The 23,914-nt window shown below is 43.0% G+C and overlaps 1 protein-coding gene across 3 annotated transcripts in view; it reads right to left on the bottom strand.

The window, feature by feature from the left end:
* The window catches only part of LRSAM1 (leucine rich repeat and sterile alpha motif containing 1), a 362,528-nt gene that overhangs the window by 89,892 nt on the left and 248,722 nt on the right, over positions 1 to 23,914 (bottom strand). For all 3 annotated transcript variants that reach the window (XM_078642118.1, XM_078642119.1, XM_078642120.1), the window contains 2 exons: positions 23,334 to 23,433; positions 7,174 to 7,261 (listed from right to left, as the gene is read on the bottom strand). In XM_078642118.1, the coding sequence (XP_078498244.1) occupies positions 7,174 to 7,261; positions 23,334 to 23,433 (188 nt within the window). The remainder of the gene's footprint in view (positions 1 to 7,173; positions 7,262 to 23,333; positions 23,434 to 23,914) is intronic.

Below are 23,914 nucleotides of genomic sequence, written 5' to 3'. Positions count from 1 at the left end.
GGGTAAAAGGCCATAGAGGCCTAAGTTGTGTTTATTTCCCTAACAAATTTCGTGACATGTCTTGTGGCTTCAAGTGTTCTTCTTGGTGCGGATGGCCTTGTTAGCCAATTTTGTATACTATACAAGTGGTTTGGTAGTCTTGGATATTAATATCCTTGTACAGAGACAATGATTCATAATTCAGTTTCACAGTTGGCAAACATCATATACTGAATCATTTTAATCCAAATTTGGAATGAAATGGACTGATCAATATATGAAAAATAAATCGATGATAATTGTGAAGGTAACTACTTTATAAAACTGTTTTAGGAAGATTTGTCTCTCTATGAAATGGTGCTTAAATGTTTGAAATTGGTATTACATATGCCTGAAATATATAGCTTAATGTCATAGTTGCTAAAAGCCCCCATGTGACATGGCACTACAGGCTAATTTTGAACTAAGTACATTGTTGATTTTCAGAGCAATTGACTGGATGTATAAACCTGAAAACTCAGAGATATGTTCTACCAGGAGACACTGACGGTTGAGGGAGAACCTCAGAGTATACCACAAAACCGCCACACTTTATAGCTACTGGATGCTAGTTTTTCAACTCTGACAGTGCACTGAGAACTGCTAACCATCACAAGCAGATGTCTAATTTTAAGACAATTGGCAAAGGATTTTAGCACGCCTGAAAGTCTCTAGTAAATGGTACCCCTGATAACTATGGCATAGGTACTAAAGAGGGTCCCTAAGGGCTACAGCATGTCAAATGCCACCCTAATGGACCATCACACAAATTCCACACAGACTGCCGTTGTAGGCTGCATGACATGGTGCAAACCACAAGGGAAAATGTGGCATGGCACACTAAAGTCACACTACATCTAATATATGTAAGTCACCCCTAAGTAGGACTTTGAGCCCTAAGGCAGAGTGCACTATATTTTATGTAAGGACATATCTGCATGAGCATATATGCCCCTGCGATGTCTAGTTCTATTACTAGATACTGCAAGTGAACAGGGAAGCCACTTTGAGGTATGTACTGGGCACTGGTCAAAACGAGTTACCCAGATACATAATGGCTACACTGAAACATATGATGTTTGGTATCAAACACCTTGTATTAATAAACCTACACTGATTCTAGTGATGGATTTATTAAGACATGAACCCATTGGGCACCTTAGAGGTGCACCCTAAAACCTTACTAGTCTAATAGGGTGCAGGCTGACCAGACTCTTCCAGCCTGCCACCGGAGGCAGGCTCTGACCCCCGGCAGGTGAGAGCCCATGCTCTTAAGAGGGGAGGATCAATGACTACTCTGGCAGGAGGTGTTACTACCTCCTCCAGCAGGTAAGCTAGCATATTAGCATGTCAAGTATGGAGCTTCAAAGAGCACATCGCCTTTGATATACCTGCCATGTTACACTTCCAGGTTGGACACACCTCTACTGTGGGCAACATGAAGTAAACACAAAAGACAGGATTCAATTATCTTGTGAGTGGTGCAATTAGGTACTCTGGGACAGAGTGATGCCTACTCCCCAAAGGAAGTGGTCATCTAGGGGGTGTAGTGGCCCCAGTGATCAGTAGCCTATTGGCTACTACCCCTCACTCCCCTTAAAACACCTCTAATTTGAGTATTTAGGTGGCACCCATGACGCCAGGAACTCTGATTCAATGGACACAAGAGGAAGAGGACAGAGAAGAGTGAAGTAGAGAAAACAGAGCACCAGCTGCAGACTTTTTGGCGGACCTGTTCAAACAATCACGGCAACCCAACTCGTCCTGCTGTTGTGCATCTGCCATGAACACTGGTGGACGGCCAGCACTTCGCAAAGTGCCAGCAATCTCCCTTGGAGTGCATAAGCTACCCCCTTTGCAGCTTGCAGGCACCAAACAGCAAAGTCCGGTCCGCCATTCTGCCGGTCCCTGGTCTCACCGACGCAGCAGCCGTACCAGAAGAGGTCATCATTCTCCAGGTGGTTAGATCCGATTCGCCACCAAGTGAGAAGACTCCAGGGAAAACCTGAGCCGCACAGCACCAATACCCACGGTACTGGTAGCTTGCAGCAACCAAAGCCTGTTTAAGTCCAATCCAAACTCCAAAGACGCCAAGACCGAGCACCACAGAGATCCACTTCAGGAGTGGCCCAGCTGTCCTGTTTTTGTACCCTAAACTGGCGAGACCGACAACCGTGAGCGACCGTTAAGTTCAAGTTCATCTGACCTAAACACTCTACACCAGAGCGCCCCAGGCCGCGTTTCCGAGAACTGACTGTGCTTCCTTGCTCCCAGGGTCCTCATGAACCGAGCTGCTTGTTGGGAGCTCACAGACTTGTCCCCAGGCCCCCCTCTCCAGCCTGTTTCGAGGTGCACCTCCTCCTCCCACCCCACTTTGGTGTAGCGTGCAAAGCTACCAACCCGACCAGCACCTCTACATTTGGACGCTCCAGTGCCGGTAAAGACTAACTGCTGGTGGTTCTTTGGACCTTCGCCCCTACCATCTTAAGTCCTGAAGTGGACCCCTGGAAACCTCTTGCAAATAACTGTATGCAGTGTATGTTTTTTCCGCATAGGAAAGCATTACAGTGTAAAGACGCTTTTAAGTTAACATTTTACTTACCTGTAAAAATCAATATCACGAAAATTACTTACTCGATACCGAAATTCTTGTTGTTGAAATTTAAATAAAAATGTGTTATTTTTCTAAATTGGTCGCAGATTTATTCTTGAGTGTGTGTGTCATTTATTGGCTCTGTGAGTACAACAAATGCTTAGCACTACGCTCGGACAAGCGTAAACTGCTCACCTGCAGTACCGCAAAAAAGATCATTTGGGTTTGTTACTTGTGCCGGTGTAAACCAATAAGGGTTGCCTGGAATCTCAACGGTGTACATCGTTTTGGTGCACCATATAGAAAGGCAGCTTCCTACAGTATGCAAGCTTTAGAGAGCCCCCTCAAAGTCTACAGTGCTATCTCAGGCTCTTAAGCAGTCCCTAAACAAAGGCCCCCATTGCCTTACATTGGGCCCCTGCACTCTGCACCCGGCCGCCCCAGTGTAGCTGATGGTGCAACTTAAGTGTACCAAGACTGTGGGGAACCTTGGACCTAACCCCCAACACTCCCACTCGTGAGACGTTTACTTACCTGTGAAACCGATAACCATTTTTCTCCCATAGGAACCCATGGTATGACTTTTTGGGCATAAAATGTCCCAAGTGTTGAACTGTTGTTTTGTATAGAGGAAAAAGGCTTTATCACTTAAACCAAGAAAAGTCTTACTTACCTTGTATGGTGAGATTCCTCTGTGTGGTGTCTAGGCATACCATCCCAGTAGTCAAAGTAATCTAAAAGTCATTTTTGTGTATTATAAATTGCTTTTTGAAAACATACCAGCCTGTAACAACTGCAAGGGGAGAGGAGTTGGCCTAACAGCTAGGGCGCTCGACCTCGGACCTGGGGATCTGGGTTCGAGTCTCGTTAACGACGCCAAAACCTGTGATTCTGGACAAATCACGTAATCTTCCCGTGCCTAAAATGAAACTGTGTCCTCATGTAACGTAACTGGAAAATATGTAAAGCGCTCTGATACCTGATTCGGTTCGGGTCTAGTTCGCGCTATATAAAACTCTGCAAAACAAAAAAAAACTGCAAATCCATCCTCAATTGCACTTCTGTGTGAAGGTTTACAATTGAAAGTATATTTTACCTACCTGTACCAAGTCCTGCTTGGTTCTAGAAATAAAAAAATAAGTATATTTTTTTGTACTTACCCAATTGGTCTGGATTCTGTCTCAGAGTGCGTGCCATCCGTCTTGATTAAGTGAATACGATAAATGTTTAACACACCCTCTGGATAAGCCTAACTGCTCACCCACACTACCACAAAGACAGCTGTAGGTATTTACCTAATTTAACCTCTGCTATACCTCTGGGGCACGCTAGGCTCTGTGCACACTGTACCGTACTTTGGTATAGTATGTACTGAGCCCGCTTCCTACACTCCTACACTTGTGTAATGGCATACTGTGGGTCCACTGGTTTACAAGTGGTTTATAATTGTTAACTGCTGACAGACCTGTGGTGCTGTTGCTCAAGTCTCTTGTCTCTCTTTGGGGATATCATGGCCTTGCTCTGCTTGTTTTCTTAGTTTGATTTATCCTCATGTTTAGGGTACTTTGTATTGGCTGTTCCTTTAAAAACACGCAATTTAAAAAACCTACAAGTTATTTTTAAAAAGAGCGCACCCCTCACCCCCACCCCCCCAAAAGTCCCTTCCACCTAATGACGTCAACGCACGTTGTGGTTACAGCAGACACACAGCCCTAAAGCTGCTCGGCATACTGAAGATCTCTAAGAAAACCAAAGAATCAACTAGATTTGTAGACCTGGCCCTAGTATGAACCAAGTGAAGGATTGCACTGCAGTGGAAGAGCAGAGATGTGCAAGCATTAATGGAGTGGAGGAAATAACTGGTGAAATGGACCAGCACGAAAGCCCAAGTATCATTAGACATGGTGCAAAGAGAGCATAAAGTGTCCCCCATCACGAATTGTGATTTTTTCTCATCAAAGATCCCGAAAGCAGCAATACCCCTCCACCAGTTGTGGAGGCTTGCTGGTTGTCCATGGCTCACAGATAGTAAGTGTGACGGAACATCATTATTGGAAAAAAGGAGAAAAATTACCTCACTGAGCTGGTGCCAATGTGGCCCAGATACACTGTGTTTCTACATTGTACTTAATGGTCCTGGCGCTCCCCACTCCCCTGTTTGCTCACCCATTGGTTTTTTTCTCCTTTGCTCTCCCCCACTCCCGCACCTTGAACCTCCTCGTTTCTCCAGAAGGCACCATGGATACCCAGGAGATATTCAGACCCACGGTCTGTTTGAATATTTTGCATTGAATATGCTTTGTATAAACTAGTTTTTTTCTGATGTAATGTCATTGAATGCCTTTTAGCGAATTGAGGGCCCAGAGTACTGCTTGTCTTTTTCTCGTTCTGTTTTTCGCTCCTTGTCGTCTTTTTCCCCACACGTTTTTTTAAAGTTGCAGATTTTACCTGTAAATCTCACTGTTTCAGCTGGAGGAACTGTCAGATGTTCAATTTCTTACTGTGCGATTGCCGTAAATTTCTATTGCATTGCTCCAAGGTTCCGATATAAAACAATAAAAATATATCTTTTAAAAGGTATGTGTGAGGGTCCTTCTTTTTTTAAGAGCAGTGCAGGGAATGTGTTCCTGGCGGCCGGGTGTGACAGTACCACATAGCAGCTTACCTTTGTATGCTGTGCAGTGTGCTCTGCTATAGTTCAGTCTCTCTCTTGCGGGACAGAACCAGCAGAGCTCAGTAGGTTTCCTTTAAATGTGGTCACAGTGTTTTGTACAGGTAATGTTGCCAAGTGTCAAGCCTAATTTTAGCACCATAAGTTCCAAACTTCAGTTTGGACATGAAAGAAGTAGGAAACAAGTTGGACTAGGTTGTCCAGGGAGGTGAGGAGGTGGAAGGGGGGAGGGAAAGGACCAATCTCAATGCACGTCTCAGAACAGGCCATGCACCTATGTGTCCTGAATTTACACCAGCTGCAGCACAGACTATAAATCAAAGAGAAGTTATTACTTGCTCATGTTTCAGGCCGGTATTGTCTACAGCTGTTACACCACCTCTACATTTTATGAGATAACGTATGCACGAAAATCAATGCAATTTCACCAAAACCAGCACATCATCTTTACTGTGTGGTGCATAGGCACAGAAGATGTTCATGTTATAGCCTCTGATCCTTCTGTATGAAGGGATGTAGATCCAATAGGCATGCTTTTCCGATCATCACAATATAAACCTAAGAGGAGGAGTGTTATGGAAGGTGATTTAAAGAAAGAAATGGATTATAGAGGCATCCAGATACACAGCAATCTGCTAATATCCTGATACCTGAGCTTTCAGAAAGCAAACCTCTAACCCACTGATACTGAAGGAAGACGGCATCATTGAGGTGCCACTTGCACAACTGCGAACATGCTTGCAACCACACAACAACATTCAGTGTGATAAAGACATATGAGGTGAGACATGCTCCCAAAACTGGAGTGTAAGTAGGCCCTCTGGGTCCAGGGGCCATGCGGATGTCCACCAGAGCATATTAAGTGCCTTATGATCTCTCGAGTTCGTCACAGCGTGAGAATTATCCACAGAAATGTGCTTACAAAGACTGCACGTATAGCGTTTGACAGCAGAGGGTGCCAAAGCAGAAAAAAGTACAACACAATGTGGTGTTTTCAAGTTTCTACTAAAAAACAAATATTACCTTTGATCATGTTTTACCAGTGATAATCAGTTCAACAGAAAACCAGACACCTGAGGCTTACTGCAGCTCTAGCGAGCTAATTCAAACCCCAACTCACCTTGCATGATTCCCTCAAGTCCCCCAGCTCAAGGGTAAAGTCTATTGCTAGACTTTACACTCCTAGGGGGGGAATTTGAAGTTACTCATGTCACACTTCTTCAATATAGGGGTTTGCACTCTAAAATAGAGTTTCAGGATTTCATGCTTCCTTGTGATGGAGGCTTGGCCCTTACTTAAATGAAGATGATCTGTAGCTTAGACAAAGAGGTTGTCACAAAGAGGTTTTGGGTGCAATACATCCCTGAGAACATTTTAGACTGACAAGAGACATGCGATTCACCATTCTACCCAGGGGAAAGGATATTTAAACATCTTTTTAGTTAAAGACTCCATGGCTGCAACACACCGTTCTCCAGCCTTATCACAAAGAAAAGACACTTCATTCTACTGCTAAAATTGCAATACTTGTGATTATCGCGGACTTTACATTACATTACATTACATTACATTATCGCGGACTTCTGAGTACTTGCATTATTGGAAATTCTAAGGTTATTTTGGCAGAAATACTAACCTTAGCCATATAGGGGGAAGTTCCCAGAAGGTAGTATGAGAAAGTGGGGCTCAGTATAATATTGAACTGACTGACTCATGCATATGTTCCAAACTAGGATTACAAGTTGTATTATAGTGTAAAAGAAGAGTGGAGTTATAAAGTTGTATGTGGCATGAATGAGTGTGGCATTTCAAGACTTAAGGAGCCTTGGGTATAACAAGCAGTCAAAACACCTGTTACGGGACATTATGAAGCTGAAGGTTTGTGCCTTACCTCTTTTAATATTTGGCTGATGGCTTTATTCTGGTCCAGTTGTTGCCAGTCCAGGATTTGCTGGAACTTCTGATCCATCTCTGCTAGGCTGCAAGAGTAAGAAAGACATTTGACATATGCCCTTAATTCTACAAAAAACAAAGCAACATGTATCATGGACAAAATGTCTGTCAACTGAGAAAGGAGGAAAGATACAATATTACCAGACTTTGCCTCAGAAGTGTTCCTTTGGATGAATAGACCTGTCTACAGATATGTCAGTCCAACATCCTGGCAGACTGTAAATCTCGCCTATATCCTCATTATAAATGTTCTCTTGCAAGAGCAGCTTAGATTAGAAATATTTATAAATCTGTGTGCACAGTCTTTGTAAATGAACGCAAACCTGATGGGTATCTAAAGTCATGCTATGTGTGCTGCAACATCAACTATTAAGCTGGCTAATAAAAAAGGCTTTGGTGTCAGACATACATGGTTACTCAGGTTAGCCACAAATTTGAAACAGTGTTCTGGTAGGTGTAATTTCATTAATCCTTTAGCAGTCAATAGATGTCATTAAACTTTTTCAAGTTAAAACAAAAGTGATCATCAATAGGCGACTGCTAAAAAAACTGTTTCAAATTGTTTATATGAGCTTTGTATTAACTGTTTCACCCCTATCAAGACACAAGAAGTCAAAGGCCTTTGTTTGTGGGTCAATTCCAATCTATCAGTGAACTCTCAAATTGCTTATACTAGTTTAAATGCAGGAGCCTTTCTTTGTTCACTAAAAAAAATAATGAAATTCCTCCTGTATCCCACTGATTTCCATACTGCTGTGCAGGTCCTAGTACCAGCTCGGCTGAGTAACAGCCCCACGCCCAGTTCCTCCTTGCTGCCTGATCTCTCTTAACCAGAAAGCATGAACCCATTGTATTTGCTAAAAAGATTCCACTACCTCTCTCTAGCAGCCTGAATACAATTCAAACTGGCATGCAATACTTTAAAGGCCATACAACATAACCCCCCGTTTATTTCAGAGCTTCTTTCAACGTTTTAGAGTAGCAACAGCAAATTCCGAAGCAAATTTCTGGAATTCACTGCCAGTTGATAGAAGATACTCAAAGGGCTTCCTCCACTTCCAAAAGGAACTAAAAAACAATCTGCTCAAAAACATTTGGCCTCACATCCATACCTTATCAGAGTTTCACTATTTTTCTTTCATGCTTATTTCTCTCCTTCAATTCCCTATTCTCTCTTGAGCTCACTGAACTCGCCCTCTTCCTGAATGAAACTTTATTAAGAAATGGTTATGTTTCTTGTAAAAACTTTATTGTAGGTAAATTAAAAACCTTACAATATAAAAGCATGCATCGTGTTCATAAAATAGATACATTTCTTAAAATTGTTGGGATAACATTTTGGTTAAAACTCTACTTGGGTTCTTAACTGCTGTTATAAGTCTCGCGGACCAGGTTCAAATCAACAATGTATTAGTAGCCGACAAGGCGTTGGTGTGTCCAATGATGGAATTTCCCCCGGCTCTAATGGGACAGGGTTGGCGATCCCGATAACTTCCAGCTCGCTTAATACTTGGTTACAAATTTTGTTAACCTGATATTCAGCTTTGTGTTATCCAGGTTGAAGGCTGCTATTATGGCTTGGCGGCAAGATCAAGTTCCAAGTCTTATCCATTCTTCTCGCATTAATAAGCGTCTAGAAGTAAGCATTGTTGGGCATACGCAGACTATGTGTTCCTTTGTTTCTTGTAGACAAAATGGTTTCATGATGGTTCTTCGTAAGAGTTTGCAATGAGACCCCATGTTGTTCTAGTGTACAGAGGACCGGAACCTACCTGGTCCAGATAAACTTTATAAAGATGTTAAGGAATATGCTACTTACCAGTATGCATCTGTTCTTGGCATAGAGGGCTGCAGAGTGGTACATTTATGAATAGATCGCCATCTGGTGTTGGGCTCGGATGATTGCACTTTGTTTTTCTTCTGGAGAAGTCTTTGTCGTCATAGGTGACTCCTCCTCTCGGTGTTAGTGCGCATGGGCATCGGCTCCATCCTTAGATTGTTTTGCCATAGTAGGGTTAGATGGAGTAGTGTAGTGTAGTACATAAAGATATGCCCATGTAAATGTATCTAAATAAGATAATGTTGGGACAGACACAGGTTTCCGGGGAGGCAGGGAGGGCATGTACCACTCTGCAGCCCTCTATGCCAAGAACAGATGCATACTGGTAAGTAGCATATTCCGTTCGAGGCATATGGGCTGCAGATGGTACATTTATGAATAGATTGTACAGCAGTTACCTCCCTAGCGGTGGTCACCAGTGTCTGTCGCAACTGTCTGAAATAGAGTTTTTAATACAGCTTGGCCCACTCTGGCTTGTTGTGCAGCCTGTACATCAACACAGTAGTGCTTTGTGAATGTATGTGGTGTAGACCAAGTTGCTGCTCTACATATGTCATCTAGGGGAATGTTCCCTAAGAATGCCATAGATGCTCCTAGTTTTCTCGTGGAATGAGCTCTAGGAGGAACAGTTAATGTTCTCTTTGCTTTAATGTAACATATTTGTATACATCTTACAATCCATCTTGCGATGCCTGCTTTAGAGATAGGATTGCCCTTATGTGTTGGGGAAAATGCTACAAATAGTTGTTTAGTTTTCCTGAAGTCTTGTGTTCTTTCTATGTAGTACGAAATGGCTCTTTTAACATCTAGTGTATGTAGAGCCCTTTCTGCCACCGTCTGTGGCTTTGGAAAGAAGACTGGTAATTCCACTGGCTGATTGATGTGGAATGCTGAAATTACTTTAGGCAAGAACTTTGGGTTTGTTCTAAGAACCACTTTATTCTGGTGTATCTGTAGGAATGGTTCTTGTATTGTTAATGCCTGTAACTCGCTTACTCTTCTGAGTGAGGTAATGGCTATAAGGAATGCCACCTTCCATGTAAGGAATTGTATTTCGCACCTATGCATAGGTTCGAAGGGTGGCCCCATTAGTCTGGTGAGTACTACGTTGAGGTTCCAGACTGGGGAAGGTGGTAATCTTGGTGGAATGACTCTTTTAAGACCTTCCATGAATGCTTTTATCGCTGGTACTCTGAACAGTGATATGCGCTGCCTGTTTTGTAGGTATGCTGCTATAGCTGCTAGATGTACTCTGATAGATGTGTACGCTAGATTACATTGCTGTAAGTGTAACAAGTAGCAAATAATCTCCCTTGTTGATACGTCTAGAGGGTTGATATTGTTATTAGTACAGTGTATAGCAAACCTCTTCCACTTAGCTGCATAGCATGCTCTGGTGGTTGGACGTCTCGCTTGTTTAATTATTTCCATGCAATTTGGGGGGAGATCTAAGTACCCAAATTCTAGGATTTCAGGAGCCAGATCGCTAAGTTCAATTGAGTTGGATCTGGGTGCATTATTTCTCCATGGTTCTGTGTAAGGTGCATGGGTAGAATTCGTAGCTTTTGATGTGGCACTTGTGAGAGTTGCAGGAGCGTGGTGAACCACGGCTGTCTTGCCCACGTGGGTGCTACTAGTATCATGGTCATTGAATGTTGTTGCAGTTTCCTGACCACTAATGGGATTAGTGGGAGAGGGGGAAAAGCGTATGCAAATTTGTTGGACCAATTTATCCATAACGCATTGCCCTGCGACAGGTGATGTGGGTACCTGGACGCGAAGCTTTGGCATTTTGCGTTCTGATGAGTGGCAAATAGGTCTATCTCTGGTTGTCCCCATCTTTGGAAGAATGGCTGCAGTATTTGTTGGTGCAGTTCCCATTCGTGTATTTGTTCCGACTGTCTGCTTAAGATGTCTGCTATCTGGTTTTGAACTCCTGGTAGGTGTTCGGCTAACAGATAGATGTTTTGAGGAATGGCCCATCTCCAAATTTCCTGTGCTACTCTGGATAATTGGAGAGAGTGCGTCCCCCCCTGTTTTTGAATATAATACATTGCTGTCATGTTGTCTGTTCTGATCAGGACTGCTTTGTGGATAACATGTATCTGAAAGGCTTTCAATGCTAGAAACACTGCCAGTAGTTCTAGATAGTTGATGTGCAGTGTTCTTTCCTGCACACTCCACCTTCCTTGTACTGTGTATTTGTCCATATGTGCTCCCCATCCGGTGAGCGATGCGTCTGCTGTTATTGTCACCTGTGGAATTGGCTCTAGGAACGACCGCCCCTTGGTAATGTTTGTTCTGTTCCACCACTTCAGAGAGCGGTGTGTGCGGTCGTCTACCAACACCAGATCCGTAATCTGTCCTTGAGCCTGATTCCACTGTGTCGCTAAGCATTCTTGTAGCGGACGCATTTGTAGTTTTGCATATGGTATTAGCAGTATGCAGGATGACATCATGCCTAATAGCTGCATGAACACTCTTGCTGTTAGTGAGTGTTGTGGCTGAAATCTCTGAATGATTGTAAGCATTGCTTGGACTCTGATTGGGTTGGGGTACACTTTGGCTTTTTCTGTGTCTATGGTAGCCCCCAGATATTGTTGAACTTTGTTTGGTTGTAGGTGTGACTTTGTGTAGTTCACCGTGAACCCTAGCTGGTGTAGTAGCTGAATTGTCTTTTGTGTGTGTTGCAGACACTCCTCTTGCGACCTGGCTTTTATTAGCCAGTCGTCCAAGTATGGGAAGACATGAATTTGTTGTCTTCTTAGGTGAGCTGCTACCACTGCCAGGCATTTTGTGAACACCCTTGGTGCCGTCGTGACACCAAATGGGAGGACTTTGAACTGATAATGTTGTCCTTCTACCACAAACCTGAGGTATTTCCTGTGGGCTTTGTGAATAGGGATATGAAAGTAAGCGTCTTTTAGATCCAGTGTAGAAAGAAAGTCCCCTTTCTTCAGTAAAGGAAGTACTTGTTGGAGCGTGACCATGTGGAAATGTTCCGAATTTATGTATGCGTTGAGAGGTCTTAGGTCCAGTATTGGCCTTAGAGACCCGTCCTTTTTGGGGATTAGGAAGTATAGGGAGTATACTCCTGTTCCCTGTTGGTGCTGTGGAACCTTCTCTATGGCATGCTTTTCTAGCAGTGATATTACTTCCTGTTTTAACAGTGTCAGGTGATCTTGTTTCATTGGACGTTGTTTGGGGGGGATGTTTGGTGGGGTAGCTGTGAGTTCTAGGCAATAACCATGTTGGATAATTTGTCTTACCCACTTGTCTGATGTGATGTTTTCCCAGACAGGTAGGAACTGTGATAGGCGTCCCCCTACCGGTGTTATATGGTCTGGGGGAAGCTCTATGAAGTCACTGTTTTGGGGTTGGAGAGTTGCGGTTGTTGTTGTTTCCGCGACCTCTACCCTTGTTGTTGTTACCCCTGTATCCACCTCTAGAATTACCTCTGGGTGATGTAGGTGTAAAAGAGGTTTGCTGTTGGTTTGTACCTGTACTTTTGGATCCTCCTCTATAGGTGGATCTACGAAAGGAACCTCTTTGTGTCGGCTGCTGCAATGCTCCCATTGATTTAGCCGTTTCTGTATCCTTTTTCATTTTTTCTAGGGCCTCATCTGTCCCTGTGCCAAAAAGTGTTTTCCCATCAAAAGGTTGATTAAGTAACGAGGTTTGTACCTCTTGTTTGAATCCTGACACTCTGAGCCATTCATGTCTCCTTAACATGATGCTTGTATTTGTCGACCTTGCCGCAGTTTCTGCCGCGTCTAGGGCGCACTTTATTGAAGTGTTAGTAATTAACTTCCCTTCTTGTATAAGTTGATCAGCTCTCTTTTGATGTTCTTTAGGGAGATGTTTGATGAGTGTTTCTAACTCATCATAATGCGCTCTGTCATACCTTGCAAGTAGTGCTTGCGTATTAGCTATGCGCCAACTGTTTGCCGCTTGAGATGCTACTCTCTTGCCAGAGGCATCTATTAGTTTAGACTCTTTGTCAGGAGGTGGCGCTTCTCCTGTAGATAAAGAGTTTGCTCTCTTGCGAGCGTTTGTGACCACTAGTGAGTCTAGAGGAATTTGTCCCTTAATGTATATTGGGTCTTTTGGAGCTGCCCTATATTTTTTATCAATTCTTGGGTTCAATACCCTAGCCCTCACTGGGTCTTTGAATATCTCTGATGTATGACTGAGAAGGCCTTTTAGCATTGGTAGTGTTCCTGATGTTTTTTGTGCAGTAGGTAGTGTCTCTAATAAGAAGTCCTGTACTAGAGGTTCTGTATGTAGGTCTACCTTATGAAATGTTGCTGCTCTAGTAATGAGTTGTGCAAACCCAGTATTGTCATCAGGAGGTGAAGGTTTTGAGGGATATGACTCAAGGTCAGTATCATTACCTGATCCCACATTATACTCCTCCCATGGGTCTGCCTCCTCTGGGATTGTGTCCTCATCATCCCCAGGGTGTCCCCCCTCCCCTGTGTCACTCTCTCCATCTGTTGTAGGTGTAGATGGACGTGTGGGAGGAATATCTGGCCTATTGTGAGGAATAGGCGAAGATGGTGTGTGAGGTTTGGGAGAAGGGGGAGGAGTTGTATTCGTCCCCATTGTTCTCTTCTTTGGATGAGCCTTGTCGTCCAAATGTTCATGTTTCCTCTTTTTAGGTAGTTCTGTGACTACCTTGCCAGTCTTTGGGTCAATAAACAAAGTCTTTTGTTTAGGATCCGTTCCGTGTTCTTGTGTCGGTACCGCAGTTTTCGGTTCCGAAAGGTGTTTTTTCTTTGAAATGTCCATTTGTATTTTCGGTGCCGAAGTTTTGTTCGGATCCGACTTCTTCGGTATCGAAGATGTCCCCGGTGTCGAGGGTGTTTTCGGCGCCGAAGCGTGCTTCGGTGTCGACATGGACTGCTTCGACTTCGAGCTTTCCTTGACCTGGTGCTTCGGTGTCGATGTGGTCGGTTTATCGGAACCGGAACCACTATGATGGGGGACCGAGTGTTTCGGTTTCTGTTTCGTTGCCGGGCTCGAAGGCGGGGCGTTGGAAACTTTTTTCGGTTGTCTGACCGGGCTCGAGGGCGGGGTCGACACCGTGCGGGGTCTGTTTTTCGGTAAAGGGACGTCGTCACTCACGGTTTGTTGGACGTCGATTTCCTCGACGTCGGACTCGTCCGCTTCTGACCCCGCCTCGTCGGCCTCTTCTTCCTCCTCTTCTGGGTGCTGGTCCTCGAACAGCTCCGGGATTGCTTGTGACTGCATTCTCGATACCTCGTGTCTTCGGGCTCGACGGTTTCTAATCGTCGACTTTGACGAGAACGCTGCACAGGCCTCACAGTCCCTGGATTCGTGTTCAGGGGACAAGCAGAGGTTGCACACTTCGTGTAGGTCCTTGTGTGGGAACTTAGCACCACACGTTGGACATTTTTTGAATGGAGTCCTTTCCATGGACCCCGGGCTGGACTACGTCGAGTTTCTCGTAGTCGTCGTCCTTCGAATCGCGTCGGTATGGAGTGAAGTCGCGTTCGATAACGGTACCGTCGATTTGGAAAGGAATACGCGCCGGTTATAACCTTCTTTGTTGAAGTCGGTCCGGAGCGCTTCGATCCTCATCCGAACCCGATGGCGGAAAAAAACAATCTAAGGATGGAGCCGATGCCCATGCGCACTAACACCGAGAGGAGGAGTCACCTATGACGACAAAGACTTCTCCAGAAGAAAAACAAAGTGCAATCATCCGAGCCCAACACCAGATGGCGATCTATTCATAAATGTACCATCTGCAGCCCATATGCCTCGAACATAAAGATTATGTTACTTACCTTGTAAGCATCTGTTCTTGGCTTGTGCTGCCATAGATTGACAAGCTTTGCATAAGTCCGCCATCTAGTGTTGGGCTCAGATGATTACAAGTGGTTTGTGTTCCAAGAAGTTTTCTTCAAGACACAATGAATGACTCCTCCACATGGGAATACTGCACGTGGTTGTTGTACATTGATTCTTCATGTAATATGGTTGTCTTTTGTCTTAGTCCTTTCTTTGTGTTTTCTTGTTCTCTCTCTACCACAATGCCAATGTATGTTCTGACTTCTACCTGGAGAATTCCACTAGTGTCAGTTGGTAGTCTGGTCAGCTGGCGAGGCTTGTGCTCAGCTGTGTCCTGCATTAAACCTAATTGTAACCAACAAGAAGTATCCTGTCATCTGTTCGCATCATCTACAACATTTTGGCGACGTTTTCTGTTGACCAGACCAGAGAAGAAACCATCTAACACAGCCTGAGCTACACCTCGCGAAAAGAACCCACTACAGTCCACCTATCTGCTGCCAGTAACATTGTCAGAGGAAACTTGAAACCAGATGAATGAAGTAAAACTCAAAGGAAATTAAAGCAAGAAAAGAACTGTGAGTACATTACTCATCTCTGGCAGTACTGCGCAAACTTAACTGTGGCAAGAAGTAAGGTAAAAAAAAAAGGAAACGAAGATTACAATACAAAAGACTGCAACAACAACCACAAAGACAAAAGAGTATTCAGAGACACAGAATGAAACGTAACTCTCAGATGAAACAAAACACTCAAACAACACCTACCCCATGTTGTACAATAATAAGATAAATCCAAATCCGAAATATCAATACACTCCATCCCCCTCCCTTAGAGATTGGGAGAAACACAACATACCCTAAGAAAGTTAAAGAAACCAAAAGTTCCCTTTTTCGGACACACAGACAGTGTAAACATGACCCCTCAAAATAAGGAACCAAGCCTGGTAAATAACACAACTTTCCTTTAACAGGGTACACCTCAGGCAATCTCTAAGGGAGGGGGATGGAGTGTATTGATATTTCGGATTTGGTCATCATCATCGTCATCTTCAGATTGCTTTGCCGCAGGTAGGTGAGAATGTGAAGAATCCTGTGTATGTAAGCATTGAGATGGCCATGCGTTGGTATGAGATAAAGTATATAAACTGCAACCTACACAAAAATTTGGGGAGGAGGGATGGCGCATGGACTGTAAAGCAGTCCCTCTCCGTAGGTAGTGGTTAACTTGTGGGGTTTACAGTTGTCTGAAAAAGAGTTTGTACCTTTGCTTGAAGAGGATTAACGTTTTGTGTATGACAGAATATAACAAAATGTTTCCATTTTGCTGCATAACATTGCTGTGCAGTTGGTTTACGAGCTTCTTTAGGAATGTTCAGACAGTCTTGAGGCAAATTTAAGTATTCAAACTCTAAGACTCCAGGAGCAAAATTGCAAGATTAATTTGTTTGGGGGAATTGGGATGTCTTAGTGTTCCATGGTTCTGTGTGAGAAAGTCCAGGTTGAGGTGAAGCGTCTTGTGTGGGACAAGAGATAGTACAACAGAAAAACCTTACACCGTGTAAGGTATAACCTGGTGCACTCCAGGAGAACAAACAGCGCATAGTATTTTCAAAAGAAAAGTAGGTAGTTTAATTCTGGAAGATATTCTTCAATTTTATTTGTCACAGGATTCCATAAGTCATCATCATCTTCTTTCTAATGATTCGAAATCCATACTTTCATTTTGATGAAGTATATATCAATTATTCATAATTCAGCTGATGTGACGTAATTTCAAAGTAGGCAACATTCCCTATGCATTTCGTGCATAGCACTTCATCAGGGGGAATCTGTAGACAAAAGTAAGTGTAAAAAAACATGTGGTCGCTGATCAAGAGGCCAGTTAGTAGTGGTGATGGTGAATAGATGTCTAACATCTCTAAATGGGCATAATAATAATAATAAAGGTGCTATTAGGATAGGCACAGGGTCAACGAATATATAGGCGTGGTTCCAGGTCGTGTGCAAACTGATAGCGCTAGTCATATGGGTTAGTGTAAAGGTTATAAAGATTTAGTGTGACGTCCTGTGAAGTGGCGGGTGTGCCCGTGCAGTATTTAATCCTAAAGAAAATGTCAGCTGTTCAAAATATATGACACGCTGTATCGAGGTGCTCAATGAGTTCTGTGACAAGCCGTGAGTATCTAGTAATAAGAAGTGTTAAAAAGGAGTGAAGTAACCTTCACCAAGAAAAGCATGAATTATAAAAGGGGTGCGTAAAGGATTTCAAATACATGAAAGGCGTGTCGGTAACGCAACCCGCTTATCAGCACTACGACGAGTTCAGCAAGAATGTTAGACACGAGATCCCGGTGGTGTCTATCGTGTATCAGGAAGACGCCGCTGTAGTCAGAGCAGCGGCATATATCGAAATAGCAACAGGACTACTCAGGAAAGTGCCCGGAAGTAAGTGAGGGAAATGGTGTGCTAATAAAAAATGGCGGAGTTCAAAATGTGAACTAATGAAAATTAGTGTTGTGTTAAGTATTCAATGGCCCTAAATAGTCAAGAAACAAACTGTAGGACAAAAATAAATACATCGCTCAGTGTGATAAGGTGTATTCCTAAAAGTGTGAAGGTAATGTATCAATCTAAAAAAACATTAGCACTAATACAAAAGCCACCAAATTAGCGGGAATGAATAAGAATTAAATAAGAGAAATAAGGAGAAATACATCAAATGTAATGTGGGTAACAAACATGTAAACTGTAACATAATTCAGTGTAAAGGTGCACCAAGTTCGACTGGAGAAACAATTCAATAAAGTTAGATGAAAGGTAGGATGAAAAAGGGGAAGAAAGTGAAAAGTGAAAAAGAAAAAGTAAAATCGATACCATTCCTCAAGGAACCGAGTCGTGAATTATGTGCAGTACCCACGGGCGTGGGTGGAAAAAAGGATCCCAAGGAAATACACACTCTGCTAGGTACAAGGTGAAGATAATAAGCAAAAGTTGTATAGGGTATAGCTCAGGTATAACGAAGAGGCTTTAGAAAGAACATGGGGGTGAAAACAGGTGTTAAGAAAAATATGGTAGCGGGTAAGGTAGCTGATAAATAGTACCACGTGTTATATACATGAGGTAGAACGAGAAATAAAGACAGAGGAAGCATACAGTAGCTGAGAGGTTATAGGAAACAGCTGTATTCTAATCTTTCATTAAGTCCTTTGGGCTGTAAGGCACTGAGTCTATGCATCCAATGTAGTTCACGTTGTAGAAGATGTTTGTTATTGTCCCGGCTGCTGGTTTTTTCAATAACTTCTAGAATTTGAAAACGAATTTGGCTGGCATTTTGCGAGTTGGCAATGTAATGTGCAGATACACTTGATTTCAGGTTACCAGTCCGGATGTTTCTGCGATGTTCAGTCAATCTAGTTTTGATTTTGCGTTCTGTTTTCCCAACATATGGGAGGCCACAAGGGCATTTCAGTAAATATATGACGTTGGTAGAATCACATGTATCATTAACCCTCAGTTTAATGGGTGTGCCTTGAGATGGGTGAGGTATAGTGTTTCCTTTAATAATGCTGTTGCAATGTCCACAATTGTGGCATGGCAATGTTCCTTTGTAGGTGGTAGCAGTCTTTGTGGGCGCTTTTAGTAATTGCTGTATGTTCTTGGAACGTTGGTAAGCAAATATAGGAAACTTTTCAAAAATGTTGTTAAAATCTCCTTCCACTTGTAAGAGCTCCCAGTGTTTGCGAATTGATGGTTTGATTTTTGAACTTTGTACTGGGTATTTGGAAACAAATACCATATGGGTGTCTGTGGTAGGAAGGCTTGGTTTGGGTTTTAATAGCTCAGATCTCTCTTTGTTTTTTACGCTCAGTTTGGCTGATTCGGTGATGTATAGGACTCGAGATAGTGCCATGAGTGTGGAGAACCACAGTTGTTGAGCCCATGTGGTAGCTATCATGATGAGTGACGTTTGCCTGAGTTTTCTGACCACTAATGGAAGTAGTGGTCAGAAGTGAGGTGGAAAAGAATACGCAAATATCCCTGACCAGTTCATCCATAGAGCATTACCTCTGGGCTGATATTGGTGATATCTGCTTGTGAAGTGTGGGTATTTCGAATTTCCTTTTGTTGCAAATAGGTCTATCACTGGAAATCCCCATTTGTGAAAGTATTGTTGAAGAACATTGGGGTGTTTTTTTCACATTTGTGGACTTGCAGTTGTGATCTACTCAGGAAGTCCGCAATCCGATTGTTTTTCTCTGGGACATGTTCTGCTAATATATGAACGTTGTTGTGTATTGCTATCTTCCATATTTTCTGAGGTAGGTGAGATAATTGGAGAGAGTTTGTCCCCCCCTGTTTTTATAAATAAATACATTGTTGTCATATTGTCTGTTCGAATAAGGACAACTTTGTGTTGACTGTGAATTAGGAAGGCTTTGATCACTAGCTTGCCGCTCTAGGTGATTGATATGGAGATTCTTGTGGCTGGAATCACATAGTCCCTGAATAATAAGGTTGCGGAGATGTGCTCCCTTCATCCTGTTGGAGATGCATCTGTTGTTAAGAGTCATTTGTGAAACTGGGTCTTGAAACAGCTGCTCTTTGGATAGATTTTGTTGATTCCACCATTGCAGAGAGTGATATGTGTCTATTGCTGGGAGAGACAGTAGCGGTCTCATGTTGAGTCGGGCATGTGGGACAAGATGAAATCCTGCTTAAAAGTCTGAGAAATATTTTGTTTGGAATGTGAGTTCCTGTTTGAAATTGTTGAATTAACGTTAGTATATTCCGTATTCTGTCTGTGTTTGGGGATGCTAACGCTAGATGTGTGTTGAGCGTGGCCCCTAGAAATGCTTGAGTGGAAGTTGGTTGTATATGAGATTTTTGTAGTTTGACAGTAAACCCTAGTAGATGTAGTAAATCTCGGGTTTTTTGAGTGTTTTGTTTGTAAAGTTTGAATGTATTTGCTTTGATTAGCCAGTTGTCTTGATAAGACAAGACATGAATGTTTTAACTGCTAAGCACTTTGTGAATGCTCTTTGTGCTGTAGTGATTCTAAAGGGAAGAACTTTTAACTGATAATGATTTCGTTGAAATGGATATCTGAGGTATTTTCTGTGGGCAGGATGAATTGGTATATGAAAATAGGCGTCCTTTAGATCCAAGGTTGCCATGAAGTCTCCTTTTTGTACTAATGATTGCTTGAAGAGTGACTATATGGGAATGTTCTGATATTATGTAGTGATTTAATGGTCTGAGATCTAGAATGGGCCTGAGAGATCCATCCTTTTTGGGGATAAGGCAGTATAGTGAATACACTCCTGTCCCGTGAAATTGTGGTGAAACTGGTTCTATTGCTCCTTTCTGCAACAGAGCTGTAATTTTTTGTTGCAGAAGGATTTGGTGTTGCATGGATAGTTTGCGTTTGCGAGGAGGAATATTTGGAGGAGTTATTATGAGTTCTAGACAATAACCATGTTTGGTTAACATCCTAGACTCCTTGGTCTGTTGCAATTAACTTCCAGTTTTGGAGAAACTGTTGAAGACGACTCCAACTGGTGTTTGGTGTCGTGAGGGAAAGATAAAGGAGTCATTGTTGGTATTTGAGGAACGTGTATTGTTCCCTTTACCTCTTCCTTTAAAATTTTTACCTCTGCAAGAACCTCTGTAGAAGGTCTTAGTTGTTGTGGTTTGTTCTTCAGTTTTATACTGAGAACCCGAGGTGTCTGGGGAAGCTGTTCTTGCCCCTTGTTTAAAATTGGGCCTATGAAAGGGACCTCTATAGGTGTTTGTTTGTAGCGCTCCCAATAATTTTTGCTATCTCTGTGTCCTTTTTAATTTTTTCAAGGACTGTGTACACCAGGGGGCCAAAGAGATGTTCCTTGTCAAATGGGAGGTTCAATATAGTTTGTTGTACCTCAGGTTTGAAACTTGACACCCTTAACCATGGATGCCTTCTTTAAGGACACTCGTATTTATACTCCTAGCAGCAGTGTCAGCTGCATCTGAAGCACACTTAATTGAGTTGCTGATGATACGTTTTCCTTCATTAACCAGCTCTTGACCTCCTTGTTCTGTGCTCCTCTGTGAAATGTTGGAGAAGGCCCTCCATTTCGTCCCACTGTAGTGCCGGATATAGGGGCAGCAAGCATCACTCCACATCATCCCCTACCATTGGATCTCGCTTTCTCCGCGCTGTTAGATCCTTCTAAATAAGCCAAGAACAGATGCTTACAAGGTAAGTAACATAATCCTTATTTAAAATCTTTATAAAATGTTTCTGGACCAGGTAGGTGGCTGTCCTCTGTACACTAGAACAACATGGGGTCTCATTGCAAACTCTATAGGAGACATCTGGCAGCTGGGATACTGGGGGTTATCTGTTGTGTTATGTTGCCCTATCCCTCATCCCAGACATGAAGAGGCCATCTTTAATGTTTATATGACCTCCCCTACAAGCAACTATTAGGAGACTGAATCCAAATTCTATTCACATATGTCATCTACTGCAGCCTGAATGAAATCCAACTGCTTAAAACAGACAGAGATAAGAGGGAGGTACTTTATGTTTTGCAAGCTTGCTACCTAGTTTTCTATCTAGTGGACTTTGAAACTTCGGTATCGCACCCACCGTTTGCCTTGAAGTCCTCTTAGATCAAGATCTTTGTGCGACTTTACAGGTCAATCATGTCTCAGTCACTTGTTTTGCCACTCTGAAAATGTTACATGAACTTTTCTTGTGGCTTCCCTTTACCATTCTAAAACTACCCATGGACTCGTCACCTCACTTCTGGACTATGAGCATGCCCTTTAACGGGGAATCCCAGATCACTTGATGCACCAACTTCACCTAGTTCTCAATTTCCCAGCCCGCACTCCCATCTCTCTCTCGCTACACCTCAAAAACCTCATTTGGCTCCACATGCACAAAGGATTCTGTTTAAAACTCTTTGCTTTACCCACAAAGCTCTGCATAACACGGCTCTCATCTATCTCAACTTTCCACCAACCTACTCATGTTCTGTGCTCCATCATCCGTCAGCCTCAAATTCCATCTCATACCTGCCTGCTAAGAACTGAAACAACTTCACATTATCTCTGTGCCAACGTCCAATTTACTGCTCTTTAATAAACAACTTTACACTTGGCTGTTCAATAAAGTTGATTAGACCTATTTCTGTTAAGTGAGAGGTTTTTAGTGGCAGGAAGGCCTTAGACAGTAACAGTCACTCTATACAAATGGAAATAACATCACGTAACAGAGGCTTCTGCTGTATCGCCTACACTGCTGCCTCAATGTTCGTTTTTCTTGCAGCTAAATCAGCATGTAAATTGTTGATACTGTATAGCAGGGCCTTTTTACTATTTGGGTGTGCCACCTCCTCTGCAAGAGCCATCACTAAATACCTTTGACGCTTCTTGTGCATAGCACCTCAGGAAGAAATAATTCTTCCCTCTAAGTCTTTTCATTTGCCAAATTGTCACTTCTCGGTTGGCTGCAGAGGCCAAACCAAGATGTAAACTCTCCTTCAGAGAATTTGGTGCCTCCTCTGGGACCACCAGTGCCCGGTCAGCCCCATAAAAGAGCTGTAATCAGTGCTAGGTTTCCTTCAGTGAGGCGCACGCCCACCTCCCTTCATGAGGCGTCAGCATAAGATCTCCAAACACCTTGGCTCTGGTTAAGCAATGCGCATTTGCACAAGCGCACACAAGCCCACACATCCACTTCAGTGTGACAACTGGACCTTGTGCTTACTGGCTGAGCCCTCATCTCACTGTGGGGGGTAGGGCAGGCCTTCATGGGATCATCACCATCATCTCTACGTTGTGTTCTGAGGAACATGCACTGTCCCAAGGAGACCTGAACGAGTGAGAGAGGTCCAAAAGGGAAGATCTATTGAAGATCCATTGCGGCATGGGACTGAAACTCTGCTGACCACAGCATCTATGGAATTGTGTTTTTGCCCTCACTGCAAGCTGCTCCAGGAGACACCAGGCTTCCACAGGAGACTACGCAGCCATCTTGCAGCCCTGACAGCCATATCCCTCCTCCCCTCCAGGACAAGATTATTATGGACAGCTATTCTATTCATATGCAATGTATTAGACAAGCACAGTTTTTCCAGTAGTATAATTGCTTGAGTTGTGCATGAAGTGCTTCTTTGGACACAGAATGTTCTGACGGGAACAAAGTATATTGCTACTGTTTAAGATAAAAGTACCTCGTACTTTATCAAAACATTGCAATCTTAAATGAGAGCCCATTTAGAACCTCAAAAAATCAGTTTGTTCTAATTTATTTGAATGTTTCTTTTGAGTTGAATGTTACTGAGCTGTTCTTGACAATGGGAAGTCTTGTGACCATGTCTCGATATAAATAGCTGGAATTACAATTGTCATAAAAGGCTGTAACCGACCACAAACTGTCAGCTTTCTTACCTGGAGTAGGCTTGGTTGACCATCTCTTGCCGACGGGATTCGTTAGTCGTTTGGATGAGCCTATTGTTATAACTCTCTGCCAACATCTGCTGCATGGCATCTAATAAAGAAAAGGGAGGCGATTACTGTCAAATCTCATTAGCAGAGGAAAACCTGGACTAATATTGGATCTAGAAGAAAGCGCATCTGAATGATTTCTAGAAGAAGGCAATTAAGTTAATTAATTACAGGTTAAACCTCCAGCTGCACCAGAGTGGACAACTAAAGGGATAGTGGGCACCTTGCAATAGATGTTCAAACCAGGCAGAATACTCTCAATGCTTCTTTCTACTCAGGTTTGTTTCATGCAGTTAATAAACAGTATAAAATGCTGCATATATATATATATATATCTCTAGTCAACACCTGAATAGGACATCTGTGCTGGGAGTAGTGGGAGGGGTAATCCCCTGACTCTGAGTAGGATGGTGCCTGCCCTAGTGAATGCTGGCCCGCCCCCCTGTGGTGTGTCTGATGACGAGCCCCCACCTGACAAAGGGGAAGAGGAGCTTGCAAAACAAAGTGCTCCAAATCCCCCTGGA

The sequence above is a fragment of the Lissotriton helveticus genome, chromosome 5_1, assembly GCF_964261635.1.
Source record: "Lissotriton helveticus chromosome 5_1, aLisHel1.1, whole genome shotgun sequence".
In the NCBI taxonomy this organism is placed as follows: domain Eukaryota; kingdom Metazoa; phylum Chordata; class Amphibia; order Caudata; family Salamandridae; genus Lissotriton; species Lissotriton helveticus.
This window is presented reverse-complemented; position numbering and strand designations above follow the sequence as displayed.